We start from the raw sequence: 17,029 nt of genomic DNA, 5'->3' as shown, positions 1-17,029 counted from the left end.
CATAATTTAACTTTTCCTCCATTGACTGTTTTTGCTTTTCTCGGTTGCTCAGCTGACTACATAAAGGGCCTGATTCTAACTTCATACATGCACACTATTTATAGAATCGAACCATCTGCCTGGTAGCGATTTCATAGGAATCCAGGTGGCTCTTGTGTAATAATAATTAGATTTTATTAATTATTGAGTGACTGCATTTTCTTTCCATAGCTCAGATCATAACTAGAGCCATGTGAACTACTTCTAGCAAGGAATTGATGGTCACATCTGGAGCCCTTTTCTGTTTGCCAGTTTTCTACAAACTTTGATATTTGCTAATTTGTTCATTATTCAAAAACAATAAGAAAAAATATTTATTCTAACATTAGTGCCAATGGGTTGGTCATATCATGGCTATTGTGTCAGATGTTTATTAGTGGATCCTTGTGATTGTTCATCTAGTAATGCTGTAGTTTCTGCTCCATGATTGGAGGCCTGAAACTTTTTAAAAATAGGCTTTAAATTACTATAACATTGTCATGTTGAAGATGGTCATGCAGATACTTCCAGGGCAAGCCTTTGCACTATCAAATATTCACATGAGTATTTGTGACATGTTTTACTTTGTATGAACATTTTAGTTAAATTCATCTAAATCTTTGACACAGGCTGGTCGTCTTTAATCCAGCCACATTTGCAGAAAGTGAATTAACGTGGTTGTGGATAGCATTGCTGCTAATCTGAAGGTTTAATCATACAAAAGTTCACCGTTCACCTAGCAGTAGTTATAACTAGCTTTCCATTACTAGCTTGGTATGTTTTTTTGTTTTGGGTGGTTTTTTTTGTTTAAGCCTTCCTCAGAAAACACACTTTCTAGCTAGAATTTCTTAGGGGTGCTCTCCTGCTAGAGGAGACTTTTTCAGAGCTATTTCAAGCTAACCAGACACAATATTTTTGAAGACATGGGATTAGCATAATTGTATTTTCAAAATCAAAAATCAGGGACACGGTGGTGACATTTTTAGGGTCACAAAATAGTTATAGAAAAGGCAAAAATGCACTTTACACCAGCGTATTGGTGTTGCTATTGCCAGCTTGTGACTAAACAGTGGCACAAACATAATTCTTGGAGTGGAGAATAGTTGTTCAGTACTGTAGTATTCTGAATTAGTTTATGATGAAACACTACATTCACTTTGAGGAAGTCTACACTCATTTGACTTTTCTCTGCAATCCAGATACTGTTCATCACTTTGAACACACATTCCACATGACTTTGTTCCTGGTAACACACAGCAATGAAAAAAACCAGGACAAACTATGAGTGACATGGTAAATCTGGTATATGTGTCTCTTTTACATAAGCCCATGCGTTCAAAAGCGCTCAACACTCACAATTAGGGCTAAATTTTCAATTGTGAATGCTGAGCGCTTCTGAAAAATTCTGCCATAATAATCAAATCTATCACTACTATAAATGAGTACAACGCCACTGAGGTCAAGAGTATTTCACCTGCTTATGTCATCTTTAGATCTGTGTTATGCCTGTAAGAGCTTATTTTCACTAAAGTGCTTTATGGCTTGTACGTCACTGGATGTAGTTACCATGAGTCAGTACATGCACGTGGCAGCCATTTTTAATGTGCTTGCTGTTGCACCCACACTAGTGTTGCCCTCAGCCATGTGAGTGGCAATGTCTTCTGGGCATGTATCTCAGAGTTCGCAGACCCAGGCCACATAGCAGTGCTTTGAGGTGACCTTTGGGGACACCCTCATGAGCAGCTAGGGGAATTGTGAGAGGAGAGGTCAAACTCTTGCAGCTTTCACAATCAGAGGACCCTTCCCCCACAACCACCCATCACCGTTGGGAAAAAAAAAATCCCCCAATTCCTTTTGGGCTGGTTCTCCACGATAATCACGGGTTCAGAAGTCACCAGCTTTTTTAAAAGTTCCAGTCCAACCACATGGGCCCCAGTTGCAGGCCAACTTATTTTAGAGACTAATCTGCAAACACTCTTTCTGGAGCATGGAGGCTGCACAAGCCCAAGACCTGTCACCTCTGGTATAGCAGGGGTTGCAGCCTGACCAGCTGACAGCCTGACAATGGGGGACTGAATAAGACGAATGGGCCTGCCATACTTGGTTGAGTGAAGGGCTGAATGGACTTCTGGTGGGTGAAGTGCACACAGGCAAGCAGTATTATTATACCAGGCCCAAGGGCACAGAGCAGTGGGACTACATTGTTCTTCAGGCCTAGGCTGGGCAGTCGTGCTTCTAAAAGCTCACATAAGGAAGGCTGCTTTTCTGGAACTCTTTTGAAGAGCTCACACTGGCCCTGAAGCACCAGAGTACCAGGAGGAGAGCCTTGTTCTCTGTGCAAAAGCTTGTGGCAATTGGCCTGGAGGAAGTGGCCACCTCTGATTGGTGCAGGTCACTTGGGGACCAGTTTGGAGTCAGTAAATCCACTATGGATTCTGCAGTGCTGGAACTTTGTGATGCTATAAATCAATAGTCCCCAAACTTTTTACCTCGCCCCCCCCCCCCCCACACACACACACCCTACCTACCTACTTCTGGGAGGGGTAAGGAGGTCGAGGCTGGGGCCACAGCTGGGGGCAGAGGTGGGAGTGAACCCTTGGCTGGGACCCTTGATGTGGGGGCTGGCAGCCATGGCCAGCAAAGGATCCCCGGGCACGGGGCTGGCAGCCGCGGCCAGAAGCAGATCCCTGGGCCACGGGGCTGGCAGCTGGGGCCAGGAGCGGAGCTGGGTGGTGCTCCCTCCTTGCCCCCAGATTAAAGACCTCTGCTATAAATGGTATGCTGCAGGAATGCGTGGTGAGGGTGGCCAAAATAGTTCTACAAGCACATTTGCCTGTTTTTCTTGAATATATTTTCTCTCCCCTGTTATGAGAAATATTCTCAGAAGAGGGGGAAGTGGCCAGTTGACTAAAGGGGAAACAGTGGCCCTGACTCTACAGTTTAATCAAGTGCCAACTGGAAAACTAAGAGAAATGTTTTCCCCAGAGGCTGTAAGGTTCAGGCAGGTGCCTCAGTGGAACTTGTTAGCTTGATAAACCAAGTTGCTCAGGTATAAGGAACTTTGGGATATTCTGTATTCAGTCCCAGACATAGTTAATTGCATGGAACTCTGCCTGCCATGGAAGGATGAAGACTGGTGCTTGAATCTCTGGTTTCAGGGTAAGTACTTAGATGTTACAGTAATAGGCCCTCTAGAAATACGATACAGCAGACAGGCACAGTCGGTATTTTATACCAGATGCCTAGAGGTTCCAGTTTTGTTCACCACTCTTCTCTTTTAACTGATTCTACAGCCTTCAGCTCTCCAGAGATGCATGTGGATTACAACAGCAGCATGGACACCCTGCGGTGTGAGGCTCCTCGGTGGTTCCCGCAACCTGTCGTGGTTTGGACCTCACACAATAACACCAGGGACAACTTATCTGAGGTCTCCAACACCAGCTTCAAGCTGAACTCTGAGAATGTGACTATGAACGTGGTATCTGTTCTGCACAACATCACAGCTAATACTACCTATACCTGTGTTATCAAGAATGACATTGCCAAAGCTACAGGGGACATCGAAGTGACAGGTACATTCCAGCACCACTTAAAGGCATTAGACATGGGCTGAAGATGTGTTAACGACTGCATGGGGGCTTACGTGGTATGGAATTTGGAGTGAGCTACAGAGCCTTTCCAGTTGCTGGTTCCAATCCAGACCCCAGCTAGGATAGGCTGGATGGTTCAGGGGGACTATGGGACCTTTCACCTCCCAGTTGCTTGTTCTAAATCTGGTCCTAGCTTAGGGCTTGTCTACACATACAGAGCTTCAACTGCGCAGTCGCACTGCTGAAGCACGTTAGTGAAGCGGCGTAGTTAATCTGTGAGAGGCAGTAGCTACGTTGATTGGAGAAGCTCTCTCATCAACATAGCGCTGTCTACAGCAGGGTTAGGTCGGTATAACTGCATCGCCCAGGGTGGTGGATTTTTCACACCTCTGAGTGATGTAGTCATACCGATGTAAGTTTGTGGTGTAGACCTGGTCTTAGTCAAAGGGAAATTTATCTAAGCGTACCTGAAAATATTCTCATTGAGTAAGAAAGTCCACAGATCCACTGCGATGAGTCTTCAGCCTGCATGTAATTGAGGGTAGAACTGGACCTGTCAGGCACTGACACTAGGGGAATAGACTGACTGTTGAGAACTTCCATATCTGGGATCATTCCATTTGATGGTCTCTCATTAGAGACAGTGTTCACTATAGCTTGACAAGACAAATGGTCTCTCCTGCTGTGGAGCACGGCAATAGAGGTGACAGTGAAAACTTTTGGAAATTTGAAACTGTTTGAGGAGCTCTCCATGGGGATACTTTCCTCTAACAAAAAAGCAACTTCTATCTGGCGACTGCAGCTGTTCCGTTTGTTTCAAGAGTGGATTGCATCTTTTAGACCTTGTTTTGAAGAAAGGAAATTTTCAGATAAACTTAGACAAGTTTTCCTACTCTTCACCATGCTGAGGTCCACAGAACTGTCACAATGGGAATTTCACAGCAGTGTCCTTGCAGAGTGGGAAGCAGGATCATCCTTTACCCATGGCTATTAAAGAAAGGAAACTCTGGATGCTTATCTTCCCCATGGTGGGGACAAATATGTGAATAAGACAATTCCCTTCAGTCTTTTTTCTTCATTTACAGATTCCAGCATCAAGACGACTGTTCATTTGCAGCTACTGACCATGAACATGGCATCAGCCTCCTTATCCCCTCTTGCCCTTTACTGGATACTTCTACCTCTCCTGTACCTGATGGCTTTGTAGTGCTTGATCTCCATAAAGAAATGTGAAGAGGAGATAGAACTGGAGGTAAGATTGGAAGGAGAAGTGCAGAGGACAGATCGGTGTGTGGAGACTGTCATTACTGAGCCTTATTAAAGCAACAGGTTGGATCCCAGACCTCTGTGGCTATGGTAGTAGCTCTTTTTGCTGGCTGAATCCTTTCCCCACCCTTCTGCTTTTGAAGCTAGCATTACAGAGGTGTCCTTTCCTGGATTCCCTCATTCTCCCACAGCCCTCCCCACTTTCTCTGTTTCTTTCCCTATGTTCTCTCCCTCCTTCCCAAATGCTCATTCTTCCACTCAACCCTTTATGCCTCACATCCTTCCCTGCAGGGTTACAGCCTCAACAGTGCCATTGCAGCAGGGGATAGCAACAGGTAATCAACTAAAACAGAAGGCCCATGATCTCTCCCTACAGGACAGACACCACAGCAGTGCTGAGTATGAGAAAAAAAAATTCAGTTTTATCTTCCCTGTTGGACTCAGAACTGTCACTATGGCCACCTCCAGGCCTCAGGGTATAGAGTGGGACTAATCTGAAGCTGCTGCTAGTCAGTGTGGGCTTTGCTGCTGTTACTGTGTTGGTTGGTTCATGGACCTGGGTTTTTAAAAAAAAAAAAAAAAAAAAAAAGTTGGGTATGATGGATGTTAATTTATTTTTCTTGTATCTGAAAGATGATGAATTCCACAAGCATACCAGGCGGGAATAAGTGAGAAGGAAGACGTCCGAACCAGAGAATGGGACACATTTTCTTATCTAGATAACTTAGTGATCAAAACTTTGGTATTATCGATCTATGAAGGCTCTAGCCTTGATCACGCAGCTGGAAAAAGGATTTGCCACATTGGATCAGATTGGTGCCTTGAGTTCAGCATATTAGAATATGCAAATTGTGTATTTTCTTAAAATGACCTATAACATTTGATTACCCAGGCCTCACTAATCTATCAGAATTCTCTGAATGTGTCAATAAAATAATGGATTAAGAAAAACTACTTGACAATTTATTTGAACTTTGTCAAAGGGTTTATAAAAGTCCCATACTAAAGAAGCTATGTAGTCATGATGCAAGAAGCTGGCTAAGAGAGAGAAAACAAAGGCTAGGAATAAATTAATGTTCATCATGGCAAAGGGTGAATGGTGGGGAACTATATTAGGATTTTGGTTGTTTAATATATATATTAATAATTTGGAAAGTAGAGTGAGTTGTGAAGAAGCAATATTTGCAGATGACCTAAACTCTGTTTAGGTTACCAATACCAGTAAGGACCAAGCGGACTGAGTAGGCAGCATGCTGGCAGATGAAATTCAGGGTTGACAAATGGAAAGTAATGCATATTGGAGGTAATAATTGCCAATTCAGGGAAAAGGCCTGAGCATCACTGCAGACATCTCAATGAAAATCGCTGCAGAGTGTGCAGAAGTGGCAAAAAAGCAAACAAACTGTTAGTACGTACAAGGGATGAGAAGGCGAATAATATGGAGAACATTATAATGCTATTATAAAAGTCATCTAGGATATTGTGTTGTTCTGGTCACCCGATTTCAAAAAAAGATGTAGGGGAAGGAAAGGGGGTTCACAGATCAAAGCTGATCAGGAACATTTTGACAACACACTTATCCATCGGAAAATGCTGATTTATTGAAACAAACATTTTGCAGAAACGTCAGTTTTGATGAAACTTTGGTTGGAAGATTTCTCAGATCCAGGGTGTGATTTCTGATCAAAAGCAGAGTGCACCACATCAGAATAGCCTGGTGGTTAGGGTATGCACCTGGATTGTAAGAATCAGGCACAGCCAGGACTTGAAATTAGGGCGCATTACATCCCAGCGGAGTGCTCTAACCACTTGGTGGTTGTGGGGGGAATCTCTCACTCCAAAGCTTTTGAAAAGTCTTGGATTCTTTCTGCATCAGAACACAAATGTTGAAACCACTAAATTTTTCACAAACAGAAATCTTGTTTTCCAGCCAGCCCTATTCACAGATGGGTAACAAAAAACGATTTGTAGTTTGAAAAACTCTCATATGAAGAGAAATTGAAAGGATAGGATTGTTTAGAAGGGCTACTAGGATGATCCGAGGAATGGAAAACCTGTCTTATGAAAGGAGACTTAAAGAGCTTGGCTTGTTTAGCCTAACCAAAAGAAGGCTGAGAGGAGATGATTGCTCTCTATAAATATATCAGAGGGATAAATACCACAGAGGGAGAAGAATTATTTAAGCTCAGTACCAATGTGGACACAAGAACAAATGGATATAAACTGGCCATCAGGAAGTTTAGACTTGAAATTAGACGGATTCTAACCATCAGAGGAGTGAAGTTCTGAAACAGCCTCCCAAGGGAAGCAGTGGGGGCAAAAGATATCTGGCTTCAAGACTAAGCTTGATAAGTTTATGGAGGAGAGGATATGATGGAATAGCCTAATTTTGGCAATTAATTGATCTTCGACTAACAGTAGCTATGCCCAATGGCCTGTGATGGGATGTTAGATGGGGTGGGATCTGAGTTACCACAGAGATGGGTGTCTGGCTGATGAGTCTTGCTCAGGGTTTAGCTGATGGCCACATTTGGGGTTGGGAAGGAATTTTCCTCCAGGGCAGAGGTCTTGAGGGTGTTTTTCGCTTTAGAATCATAGAATATCCAGGTTGGAAGGGACTTGAGGAGGTCATCTAGTCCAACCCCCTGCTCAAAGCAGGACCAATCCCCCATTTTTGCCCCAGATCCTAAATGGCCCCCCTCAAGGATTGAGCTCACAACCCTGGGTTTAGCAGGCCAATGCTCAAACCACTGACGTATCCCTCCGCCCGCCCCCTTCCTCTGTAGCGTGGGGCACGAGTCACTTGCTGGAGGCTTCTCTGCACCCTGAAGTCTTTAAACCATGATTTGAGGACTTCAATAGCTCAGACATAAGTTAGGGGTTTGTTACGAGAGTTGCTGGGTGAGATTCTGTGGCCTGCATTGTGCAGGAGGTCAGACTAGATGATCATAATGGTCCCTTCTGACCTTAAAATCTATGATTCTATGTTTACCTTAGAAAGGAGCAAATAGAAGAGGACATGAAAAATATATAAAATAAGCAATAGTCTAAACAAGACAGATTTCTAACTCTTATTTATCCTGTCTCATAACACAAGAACTAGGGGACAGTCACAATTAAATTGAAAGGTGACATTTAAAACTGGTGAAAAAGAGAGTTTGTAACTGGATTGTTGAACTTATTGCTACAGAATACTGAGGATGAGATCTTAGTAGGATTAAAAAAGGATTAGATATTTACAGTAAAATCTGTTTTATCTGCCACTTCACCAACTGGAAAGCTCTATAAACCAGCATTTCTGATCTTCATTGAAATTCCGGTTTATAGTCCAGTTGGCACAGAGCCAACAGCGGGTGAGGAGGGGTGTGGAATGTGAGCTCTGGGAGGTCGTTTGGGTGCGAGAGGGGGCTTGAGGCAGCGGGCTGGGATGCAGGGTACCGGATCTGGGGGGTGCTCACCTCTGGCGGCTCACCACAAGTGGCAATCTGTCCCAGCTGCTCCTAGGTTCCCTTCCAATGGGCGGTATGGAGCTAGTGCTCGGGGCAGGATGGGGGCAGCGCGTAGAGCCACCTGCCGCATCTCTGCCTAGGAGCAGCTGGAACAGACCACCACTTGTGGGTACCCGCCTGAGGTGAGCAACCCCCAGATCCAGCACCCTGCAACCTCTTCCGCGCCCCAGCCTGCTGCCCTGAGCCCCCTTCCGCACCCAAACTCCCTCCCTCTTAGTTACCCGGCATTTTTCACTTACCGGCACCCCCTATTCCCTCAACATGCCAGATAAAACAACTTTTACTGTACATGGATAGCAAGAATATTAATTCTTTATACAGTAATTAACTAGTTATAGAGTTATAATGAAGAAATTATTTACTAGATAAATCATTCAACCAGTAACGGCAACAACATTCTACCAGCTCTTATCAGCATGCAGCTCCACAAGTGCTTTTATTGGTCATACAATTATTCAGGCCTCAGAACAGCTCTCTAGTTTTAGGCTTCCTGTCTGCCTTGGACCGTGAATTGCAGATGCTGGCTATATGCTACACCCAGTAGCATTTTGAATTTTCTCCCTAACTTTACTAGTCAGTTTTATTGTGTGGCCTTTTTTGTGTGTGGTTTTTAAAAACTGAAATTATGTTTCTATGTAACCCTTGAAAAGAGTCATTCTTCTAAGATGATCCCCAAGTGGGTCTTTTTACATTTTGTGGGCAGTGCCTACTGTTAGCTTGAGGAGGGGTAAGAGACTGACACAGAGCAGCCATTTTGGAGCATCTGACTGAGTCTAGTGGGAAGAGTCAGAAGGCCAAAGCATTCGTTATGTGGACTTGAACTTTATGACTGTTTGCTTCAATTCATGTTCATGTGCCTTTTTAAAACATATTTCAGTCTGGCCAACTGATCTCACATCTCCCCTCTTTGTTCACGGATATAAATGAACTTACTACTCTTCCCAGCTACGTGTCTCAGCAACATGTTCTCCAAGTCTGCAAGTGAAAGGACCATAACTCTGGGTTGAGGAAAGCAAGGCACCCAGCCAGTCCACCCCCTTCCTCTGCACTTCACTCCTGGCACCCTTACGCAGCTCCTGGCTCAGCTTGCTGAAAAGCCCTTCCTTAGGTGCTTCACTGCCCCATACAATGCAAGGGGAGCCTGTCTTGGGGCTGAGAATTCCATTAGGTAGCAGGGTGCCTATGATTGGCACTGCACTGCCTAAGTCCCCTTTGAATCTAGGTCCAGATGCTTTTCAAACCATTTTCTATGGGGGCAGCTAATTTCAGCTTTGATTTTGTGCCCCTCCCCATTACTGCTGTTTGGTTTCTCAGGCAGGCAAGCCAATCTAGGCAGCTCTGTGCCTAGTTCTCAAACCTGGTATAAATGCTCTTCTGCCCAAGTTCTCTACAAACACCCATGGCATTCTTTAAGTTTTATTAAAAATACTTTTATTTACATTAGATATTATACTGTAAAATACACACAAACTGAGTGCTAAGTTTGTAAGCCATGGCTGAGTGCTAAGAGAGGATGAGCACCTGTCACTCCCAGATTTTTAGCCCCTCAATTGGCCGTGTCAAGAGTCCCAGAATGACCTCCCTCGGGAAACACACAATCAATTCCACCCCTCAATCACTGACCCCAAAGCCCTAACAACAAACGCCCCAGTCGCAGCCCACAGCCTGTAGTCTCAGCCAGAACACACATGCTGCCAAGCTGTATCAGAGGCTCTCTCATTCCTTTCCTATGGACAGAGGTGAGAGATGAGGCCTCAAGCTGAGTGACCGATGGATGTTTTGATCCTCTTGCTGCTCAGACCGCACAAGACTTTGGGATCTGCCTCCTGGATGTTCAGGCACATCAGGCTCAGTCGAGCTCCCACTCGGGACACAAACTCCATCTCACCACACAGAAACCTTCTCAGCTGCGGTGAATCTAAGGAGAAAGAAAATACAAGTAGCCCACTGATAAACTCACATTCCATCCACTCACCCAGCACTGCATGGCAACATAAGACCCTGAGGTGGACTGCAGCAGCTGTTTAAGAGATGCTCAGCAATGAAGGACAAGAAGTGAACACTGTAACCAACCAACTGCAGAGAGATTGAGGAAGGCAGAATGCTGGGCTATGAAAACCAATGGTCTCATTCTGAGGGAAAGAGCATTTTTACTTTTTATGACTAAAGTCAGCATGTAAGAATTAAGAGCTACGCACTGCTCACCCAGCAGGTGTACACAGATAGGCACCTACTCCCACTAATACCAGCACGAGCTTTACAAACAAGGAATTTACACCTCACGTGAAAGATGTCATCTCTAGCAGGACAGCACCCTCACTGAGTCACCCATACCACACACTGCAGCACAGTACCACTTTGGCAGCATGCTAAAGCCCTGGGGTCAGTGCCAACTGATAGAGGAGAGTCTCCCAGCAGCACAGTACCCCTTTGCACCCGTGTGGCATTGGGACCAATACTGATTGGTGGAATATCTCCCTGAGGTGCCAGCACTATGCACACTGGGATCTTGCCAGCAAACTCCAATCCAAGTCTTGATTTGACCTGCTCTTGTCTGATATCAGGATCTTACAGCTTCCTAAGATCACAGATCTGTGTGTTAGGAACCTGGAGAATTGGAAACTCATTCCAGGAGTGAGAATACACCACAAGAAGAAGTTCCGGTTCTCCAGAGAGCTCTCCAGTAAGGACAGGGAAGACATACACACAATTCTCAGCAATAAGCTTTCCAGTCTCTCTCTAAATCAGAAAGAAGCCAAAAAAGGCAGATACACTCCCCTTTTCTCCCTCCCCCGATCTTTAACTGAAGTCTAAGAGTGACAACTATCTGCTAAAAATTTTAGCACAAAAATTCAATTTTTTCTGGGATCACTGACAGAACTTGAACATGGCAGCACCACGTTCCTTCCCACAGCAGTCTGACCTTTGGGAGACAGCACGGTCACTTTCCTAACCATAAATCCACCAAGCCATGCCACAGCCCTTCCCAAAGTACATGAATCAACATCCCACACAGCCTGGCTAAAGTCAGAGGACCTTGATTTGTGGATACTGGCAGGACTGACAGACACCCTGGTAATTTCCCCTGGGCTGGCTCAAGAAAGGTGGCCTGTGCACCCTCCTCCTCCTCCTGGCTGCTGGGAGGGTTCTTCCCCAGCCCTCTTCCATCCAGCCGGTAGGGCGACTCTTTCCTGCCCAGTCAAGCAGCACTTGAGGCTGATGGTGAGAGCTGAGGGCACATACGCACCTGGCTGGGGAATCTTTGAGGGCTTCCTGTCGAGGCTGAAAGCCAGCAGGATGGTCCGGCAGATGGCACGGCTCCTACACAGGCTCCTCAGGTAGCAGGTGACAAGGTCTTCAGGCTCCTCCACACACTGAGGAAGGAACCAGAGTACTGTCAGTGAACCTGTGGAGTGAGCCAGATGGCTACATAGGAGTCAGTGGACTCCCTCTCAGCTGAGGCTCAGGCCCAGCACCACAGCCACTGCCAGAATAAGCCACTTACCCCAGGCCTGGAATTGGCTCCTCCATGCTGAATGAAAATGCTGCCCCTTCTCTGCACATTGCTCTGCACAGCTTTCCACTCCACAGGGCTCAGGCCTAACACTGCAGCCACCTGCTGGTTCTTGCACAGCACCAGAGCCTCACCTGTTCCATCCTCCACCAGGATCCTACAGGCCAAGCACAGATGGACAGAGACAACGGCAAGGTCAGCGTGAAGAGCAGGCACATGTGAGCTCAGTGGGGGAAGGAGGGTTGTGCTCACGCCAAAGGGAAGTGACACAGAGTCTTAACTGGCTGTTCCATCCATGTCATCTGTTCTCAACCAGCCTTCACTGGATCAACTGCTCTCACTCCCCTAGGGTGGTGGTCTCTGCTTCCTCCCACCCACCTCTACCCACTCCCTGCCCCCCAGTACTTACTTGGCGCTGGCTTGACTCACTCCTGTGTGCGATGGGCAGGGTGGGCTGTGTCGGCTGCACCTTCCCTGAAGCAAGAGCAGAAATCAGAGCTGGGAGTGGAGGGAGGAGCCAATGCTCCCTGTGCCCCCCTAAGTTAAAGAGCTTGTTAACTGCATTCCCTGGGACAGTGTCTCAAGTGGAAGGAGCCCCCCCCAGGGGCTGAGGGTCCCTGGGCTAAGGGTTTGGGTGGGACTGAAACCCTCCCACAGGAATGGAGTATGCACTGGGAAGGCAGAGCACAGCCCACCCACTCAGCCCAGAGCCAGCCCAGCCTGTGGCCAAGCCAGACATCAGAGTCACATGCATCTCTGCACCTGGCGGTTTGGGCCCTTTTCTGTTGTGGCGCTATTGTATGTGAGGCATTAATGCTAGACACTGGGAAGGAGGCTCTGGCACTGGGAAAAGGTCAGGAAGCATCAATTTCTCCAACACAGTATTTGACAAGGGCTACGTTCCCAGCGAGCAGAGGGCAGACTCAGTAAGACAGCTAATGGCCTCTGAGCAGAAAGCACATGACTCCCAGGAGGGCTCCCCCGCAATGATCCCTGTGGGCACTTAGGGTACCTCTCTGAAGATGCTGCTGCAGACAGAGCAGATCCATTGCAGGGACAAAGCCAGGACACAGGACAAGTTGCAGAGGATCTGGCCCTGGGACAGGCTGTGAGGCTGAAGCAGCAGGTTGGACAGAAACACCAGCGAGGGAGACGTGGCTGCAGGGGACTTGGAGGCTATACCTGCAGGACTGGAAAAGAAGAATGTGAATAACCCGCCATGGAGAAAAACTCCCTTGGAGAAGAGTGAGACAGAGCCCAGACTCACTTGGAGGAAAGGAGCAAGCAGGGGGGCGGCAGAGCCAGGATGCTGATGCAGCTGGAGGCAATGTATGTGCAATAAACATTGTGGAACCTGCAACATAAAAAAGCAAACATTAGAGGCAGCTCTAGGAGGCCCCTTTGTCTGGATGGGCTGGGGTCTTCCTTTCGCCTTTGGCATGGCCCATGGGAGTGGGGGTAGTAGTTCAACAGGAAGAAGGGAGAAAGGACAGTAGATCAGGAAGGAAGGGGGGCAAGAGATGAGAACAGGGAGAAGGATGTGGCCAATTGAGTCCAGGTCAGATCACAAGGCCATGGGCCAAGGTGGATGGTGGCAGGGAGATGTGTACCTGTATGGTTGGGGAAAGGGAGTGTCTGAGTCTAGATCTGGGCTGACAGCTGTTCAGGGACTAGACGTACCTGGAGATTTTGCGCTGCAGGTTCTGGAAGAGAATCTTGGCCCCGGGCAGCAAACCCCAGAGATGCTGAAGGTAGGCAACTGCTATGTAAACATCCAGCACAACAGAGGAGCCAGGAGCAGCTGAGACACTCAGCTTCACACTGTGATCCCAGGGCAGGAGGGTCCCTAGGCATGCAGAAGGACAAGGACACAATGAGCTCACTAGCTGCTGCTCTATCCCACTCCCAACTTGCCCTGCTACAGGCTAATTTCAGTAGCCCTACCCCACTCACCAGCCAGTACCTGGTCCCCACAATCATACATTAGCACCCCCTGCTTCCTCCTGTACACATAGGCCCATGCACCTTCCCTCCCCCACATTCACCTCAAGACCAAGTACCTTTTCACTTGCTTCTAACACACCCAGGGGACAGAGTCCTGGTCCCTCCACCACACAAAATGGGACACGGTGCCCCAACCCCACATATGTACCAGGGCAGAGCACCCCCTTCCAGGGCACCAGTGCAGAATGCCCCATCCCATCCCTGACACACATACACACAATGGACACAGCAGCACCGACACCCGTCCCCAGGGCATGGTGTCCAACCCTGGCATGCTCAAAGGCACAGGGTGGAATTCTCCGGCCCTCTGACACACTGACAGGGCTGCAGTACCCTGGCATGCTCCCCCTTCCCCCTAGCATATGCACACAGAATGGGGCTTAGTGTCTTATCTCCTCACAGTGCAGAGGGGACCAAGCGTCACCAGAGGCAGACATGCTGACCTTTCTGCCGCCGCATGCTGCAGGGTGCAGAGAGCTTTTCATTCCCAGGGGAAGCACACAAGGTCCGCTCCACTATCTCACCAGAGAAAGAGACAAGGGAGCCTGTGAAACTGAGAGCAGAGCAAAGAATCAGGGGCTCTGTCCTGCCACAGAGACCAGAGGCAGAGCCTGATGGCTGAAGAGATGCCCCACTCTGAGGTTCCAGCAACGGAGGAAATTTAAGGCACAGACACTTCAGCACCTTCACCTGAGCTCATCTGTCCCAGGGCCCTCTGGACATCGTCAGGGCCATGACCACACCAGGGAATTACGTACACAGTGTGAATTCTTTGGGCCTCTTGTTGGTGTTTGTGTTGGTCCATGTTATGTGGAATGTTGTCTAGCCTAGGAAGTGATGTGGCAGAGCAACAGATGAGGGTGTGTGGCAGGATAAGAGCTGGGATAGGAGAGGTGAGGGCAGGGTTTTAAGTGGGGCGGGGGGGGATTTATGACAGCCTGTTGCAACGGAGGCATCACTGTTGTTCAACAACCGTACTTCACCTGCCTTCCATCAGGGGCCTATCCAACTCAGCTATACTTTGCTTCTGCACCAGCCAGACAGTGGGCTAGAAACACAAGCTTTCAGCATGTAAGATTCTTATCCATCTCACCCCATGAGCTCCCCCATTCACCCCATGAATCCCTGAGATGACAGTGGGTGCATATAGCACGTTTGAAGGTCAAGACAGAGTGGGAAGCACGTTCTGAAGCCCGCCCCTGAGCAGACCATGCACCAGCCCCTTCCCAATAAACCTAGGAGAGGGCCATAAGCTCAAGGGACTCAAGACTGCAGCTGCCATGGTAAGAGTAAAAGGTCTTTAGCAGCTGATAGGGATAAACCCCACCGGGAGATGCCACAACTCTCAGCCACATTATAGACATTGTGTAGTGAGGCTAGCATACAGCAGGATGCAGTACACCTGGCTCCCACTGAGGGACTGACTCCTGGTGCTGCAGCATGTGGGCTGCAAACAGAACTTGAAATACAGGCTTCAGATCCATCCTACACCCACAAAAGCAGAGTACGTGGTTCCCTGCACACACTTCCTTGCTGCTGGATCTGGAGAAGCAAGAGCAAAAGCAACAAGAAAGTAGGGGGAGGGAGGCATCAGAGCCTGGGGTGTGGTCGGGGAGGAGACATTCTGAAGGCAAGCCCTAGTAATTTAGCTAAACAAGGTTTTGGAAAAGCAGAGGATTTATATCCCCAAGTTAGAAACTGGGCAGGTGTGGAGACAGGAGGGGAAAATCGGCCTTACTGTAGGAGCCTAGTAAGAGCTTCAATGCACAGACAGACCAAGTCACTCCATTCATATTTAAACACACTTTGAAAAGATCAGATTCCAGCCCCATTCAATAGCCTTTGAACAGGCAGCAGAAGGTAGCACTCAGTATTTCTGACCACGACATTCCCCACCCCCAATCTCAGAGGGATTCAGTGGAGACTTCTTGCACTCAATTCCACACCCCCAACAGCTCAAACTGTTTTGGGGTCCCATTGGGAAGGTATCTCACTTGTGATCTTGTCACATATTATACGGTAGATTGCTGGCCTGGCCTGACCCACTTACATATGAGGACGATTTCCAAAGAAACCCCACTGCACAGCAGGGGTTAGCGCAGGTGGCTGAGTAAAGTGCATTCCTAACTAGGAGCCAGCATTGACCCCATTTCCCAAGTCTTGGTCATGTCTCAGTGACCCTAACACCACAGCAGAAGAAGGACCAACATACCTGTTGCTTAGTAGCTCTGGAATGGAGAAGACTGTCTGCCCTATTCCTGCCCACTCCGACCCTGGGATCACCTGGAAAAGGAGGAGATACAGATTTAACAGGATTATGATATGCACCCACCACCGATATGGACCAGCTCTACCCAAGGCCCATAATCACATCCATCCTTGAGGTCGTGAAGCACAGAACTGTACAAAGCTGAGAGGCTACCACTCCTCAGCATTGGTTTCAGGGCAGGAGGGCTTGGGGGGGTGTTTTCTTCACTTCTGTGAGAAATGCCAAAGCCCGCCATGGTGCCCATGGGTGTTTGTATGATCTCCTGACCCAGATCCCCAGGGAAGAACTAGTCACCCATGGAAACCCAGAGCTATAAGATGCTGCATACCTGGGGCTGAGCCAGGCAGGAGATCCAAGTCTCATGCTGTAGGTGCCAGGTATCTGAAACTAGCAGGCACGAGTGGCAGCCCGACTGGTTCAGAAGCCTCCCTTGCAACGGCGAGAGACAAGGCTGCTCAAACACCCCAAAGTCCTGTGAGAACAACAGCACAGGAGGCACATCAAGGGAGGCAGGAGGAGAGATCAGCAGGGGAGAGGGCCCCAAGCACAGATGGAAAAAGAGGGGCCCAGGGAGCAGTAGCAGAAAAGCCCTTACAGAGACTCCTGAGGATTTTGGTGTAACACATGGCAAAGCAGATTACCCTGCCCATGGATCAGAGGCAGCAATATGAGCCCCAAAGCTAGAAGGTGCTTAGTCTCCTTTGCTGTGACTCTTTGCCTTCCAGGGAGCCACTGATGAGTCTGTAGGTGGCGCAAGGGACAGCACCATCCTGGCCATTCCATTTGTCATTCAGGGAAGTGGATGTGTCACTAACAGCACAACACTGAGTCCAGCAGGACATTGGCTTCCCCCTCCTCC

At 47.8% G+C, this 17,029-nt stretch overlaps 2 protein-coding genes across 6 annotated transcripts in view; one reads left to right on the top strand and one right to left on the bottom strand.

Moving 5' to 3' along the window:
- The window catches only part of VTCN1 (V-set domain containing T cell activation inhibitor 1), a 37,296-nt gene extending 31,468 nt beyond the window's left edge, over positions 1–5,828 (top strand). For all 3 annotated transcript variants that reach the window (XM_075119209.1, XM_048819354.2, XM_048819343.2), the window contains exons 3-5: positions 3,312–3,590; positions 4,694–4,860; positions 5,508–5,828. In XM_075119209.1, coding sequence (XP_074975310.1) covers positions 3,312–3,590; positions 4,694–4,815 — 401 coding nt within the window. In that variant the 3' untranslated portion in view covers positions 4,816–4,860; positions 5,508–5,828. The remainder of the gene's footprint in view (positions 1–3,311; positions 3,591–4,693; positions 4,861–5,507) is intronic.
- The window catches only part of CTC1 (CST telomere replication complex component 1), a 46,456-nt gene that overhangs the window by 10,476 nt on the left and 18,951 nt on the right, over positions 1–17,029 (bottom strand). For 2 of the 3 annotated variants that reach the window (XR_012664845.1, XR_012664853.1), the window contains exons 15-24: positions 16,499–16,642; positions 16,114–16,184; positions 14,345–14,454; positions 13,578–13,743; positions 13,165–13,251; positions 12,910–13,087; positions 12,307–12,371; positions 11,889–12,054; positions 11,631–11,757; positions 10,007–10,301 (exon numbers count right to left, since the gene is read on the bottom strand). Coding sequence is in view for 1 of the 3 variants with exons in the window: in XM_075119194.1 (XP_074975295.1) it covers positions 10,138–10,301; positions 11,631–11,757; positions 11,889–12,054; positions 12,307–12,371; positions 12,910–13,087; positions 13,165–13,251; positions 13,578–13,743; positions 14,345–14,454; positions 16,114–16,184; positions 16,499–16,642 (1,278 nt within the window). In the remaining 2 variants the exon portion in view is untranslated. Of the gene's footprint in view, positions 1–9,797; positions 10,302–11,630; positions 11,758–11,888; positions 12,055–12,306; positions 12,372–12,909; positions 13,088–13,164; positions 13,252–13,577; positions 13,744–14,344; positions 14,455–16,113; positions 16,185–16,498; positions 16,643–17,029 lie in introns of those variants that run through there. The other variant, XM_075119194.1, reaches the window with a different exon arrangement.

The sequence above is a fragment of the Caretta caretta genome, chromosome 1 (assembly GCF_965140235.1).
Source record: "Caretta caretta isolate rCarCar2 chromosome 1, rCarCar1.hap1, whole genome shotgun sequence".
Classification (NCBI taxonomy): Eukaryota; Metazoa; Chordata; order Testudines; family Cheloniidae; genus Caretta; species Caretta caretta.
The sequence above is the reverse complement of the archived record's forward strand: the minus strand, read 5'-3'. Positions and strand labels throughout refer to the sequence as shown.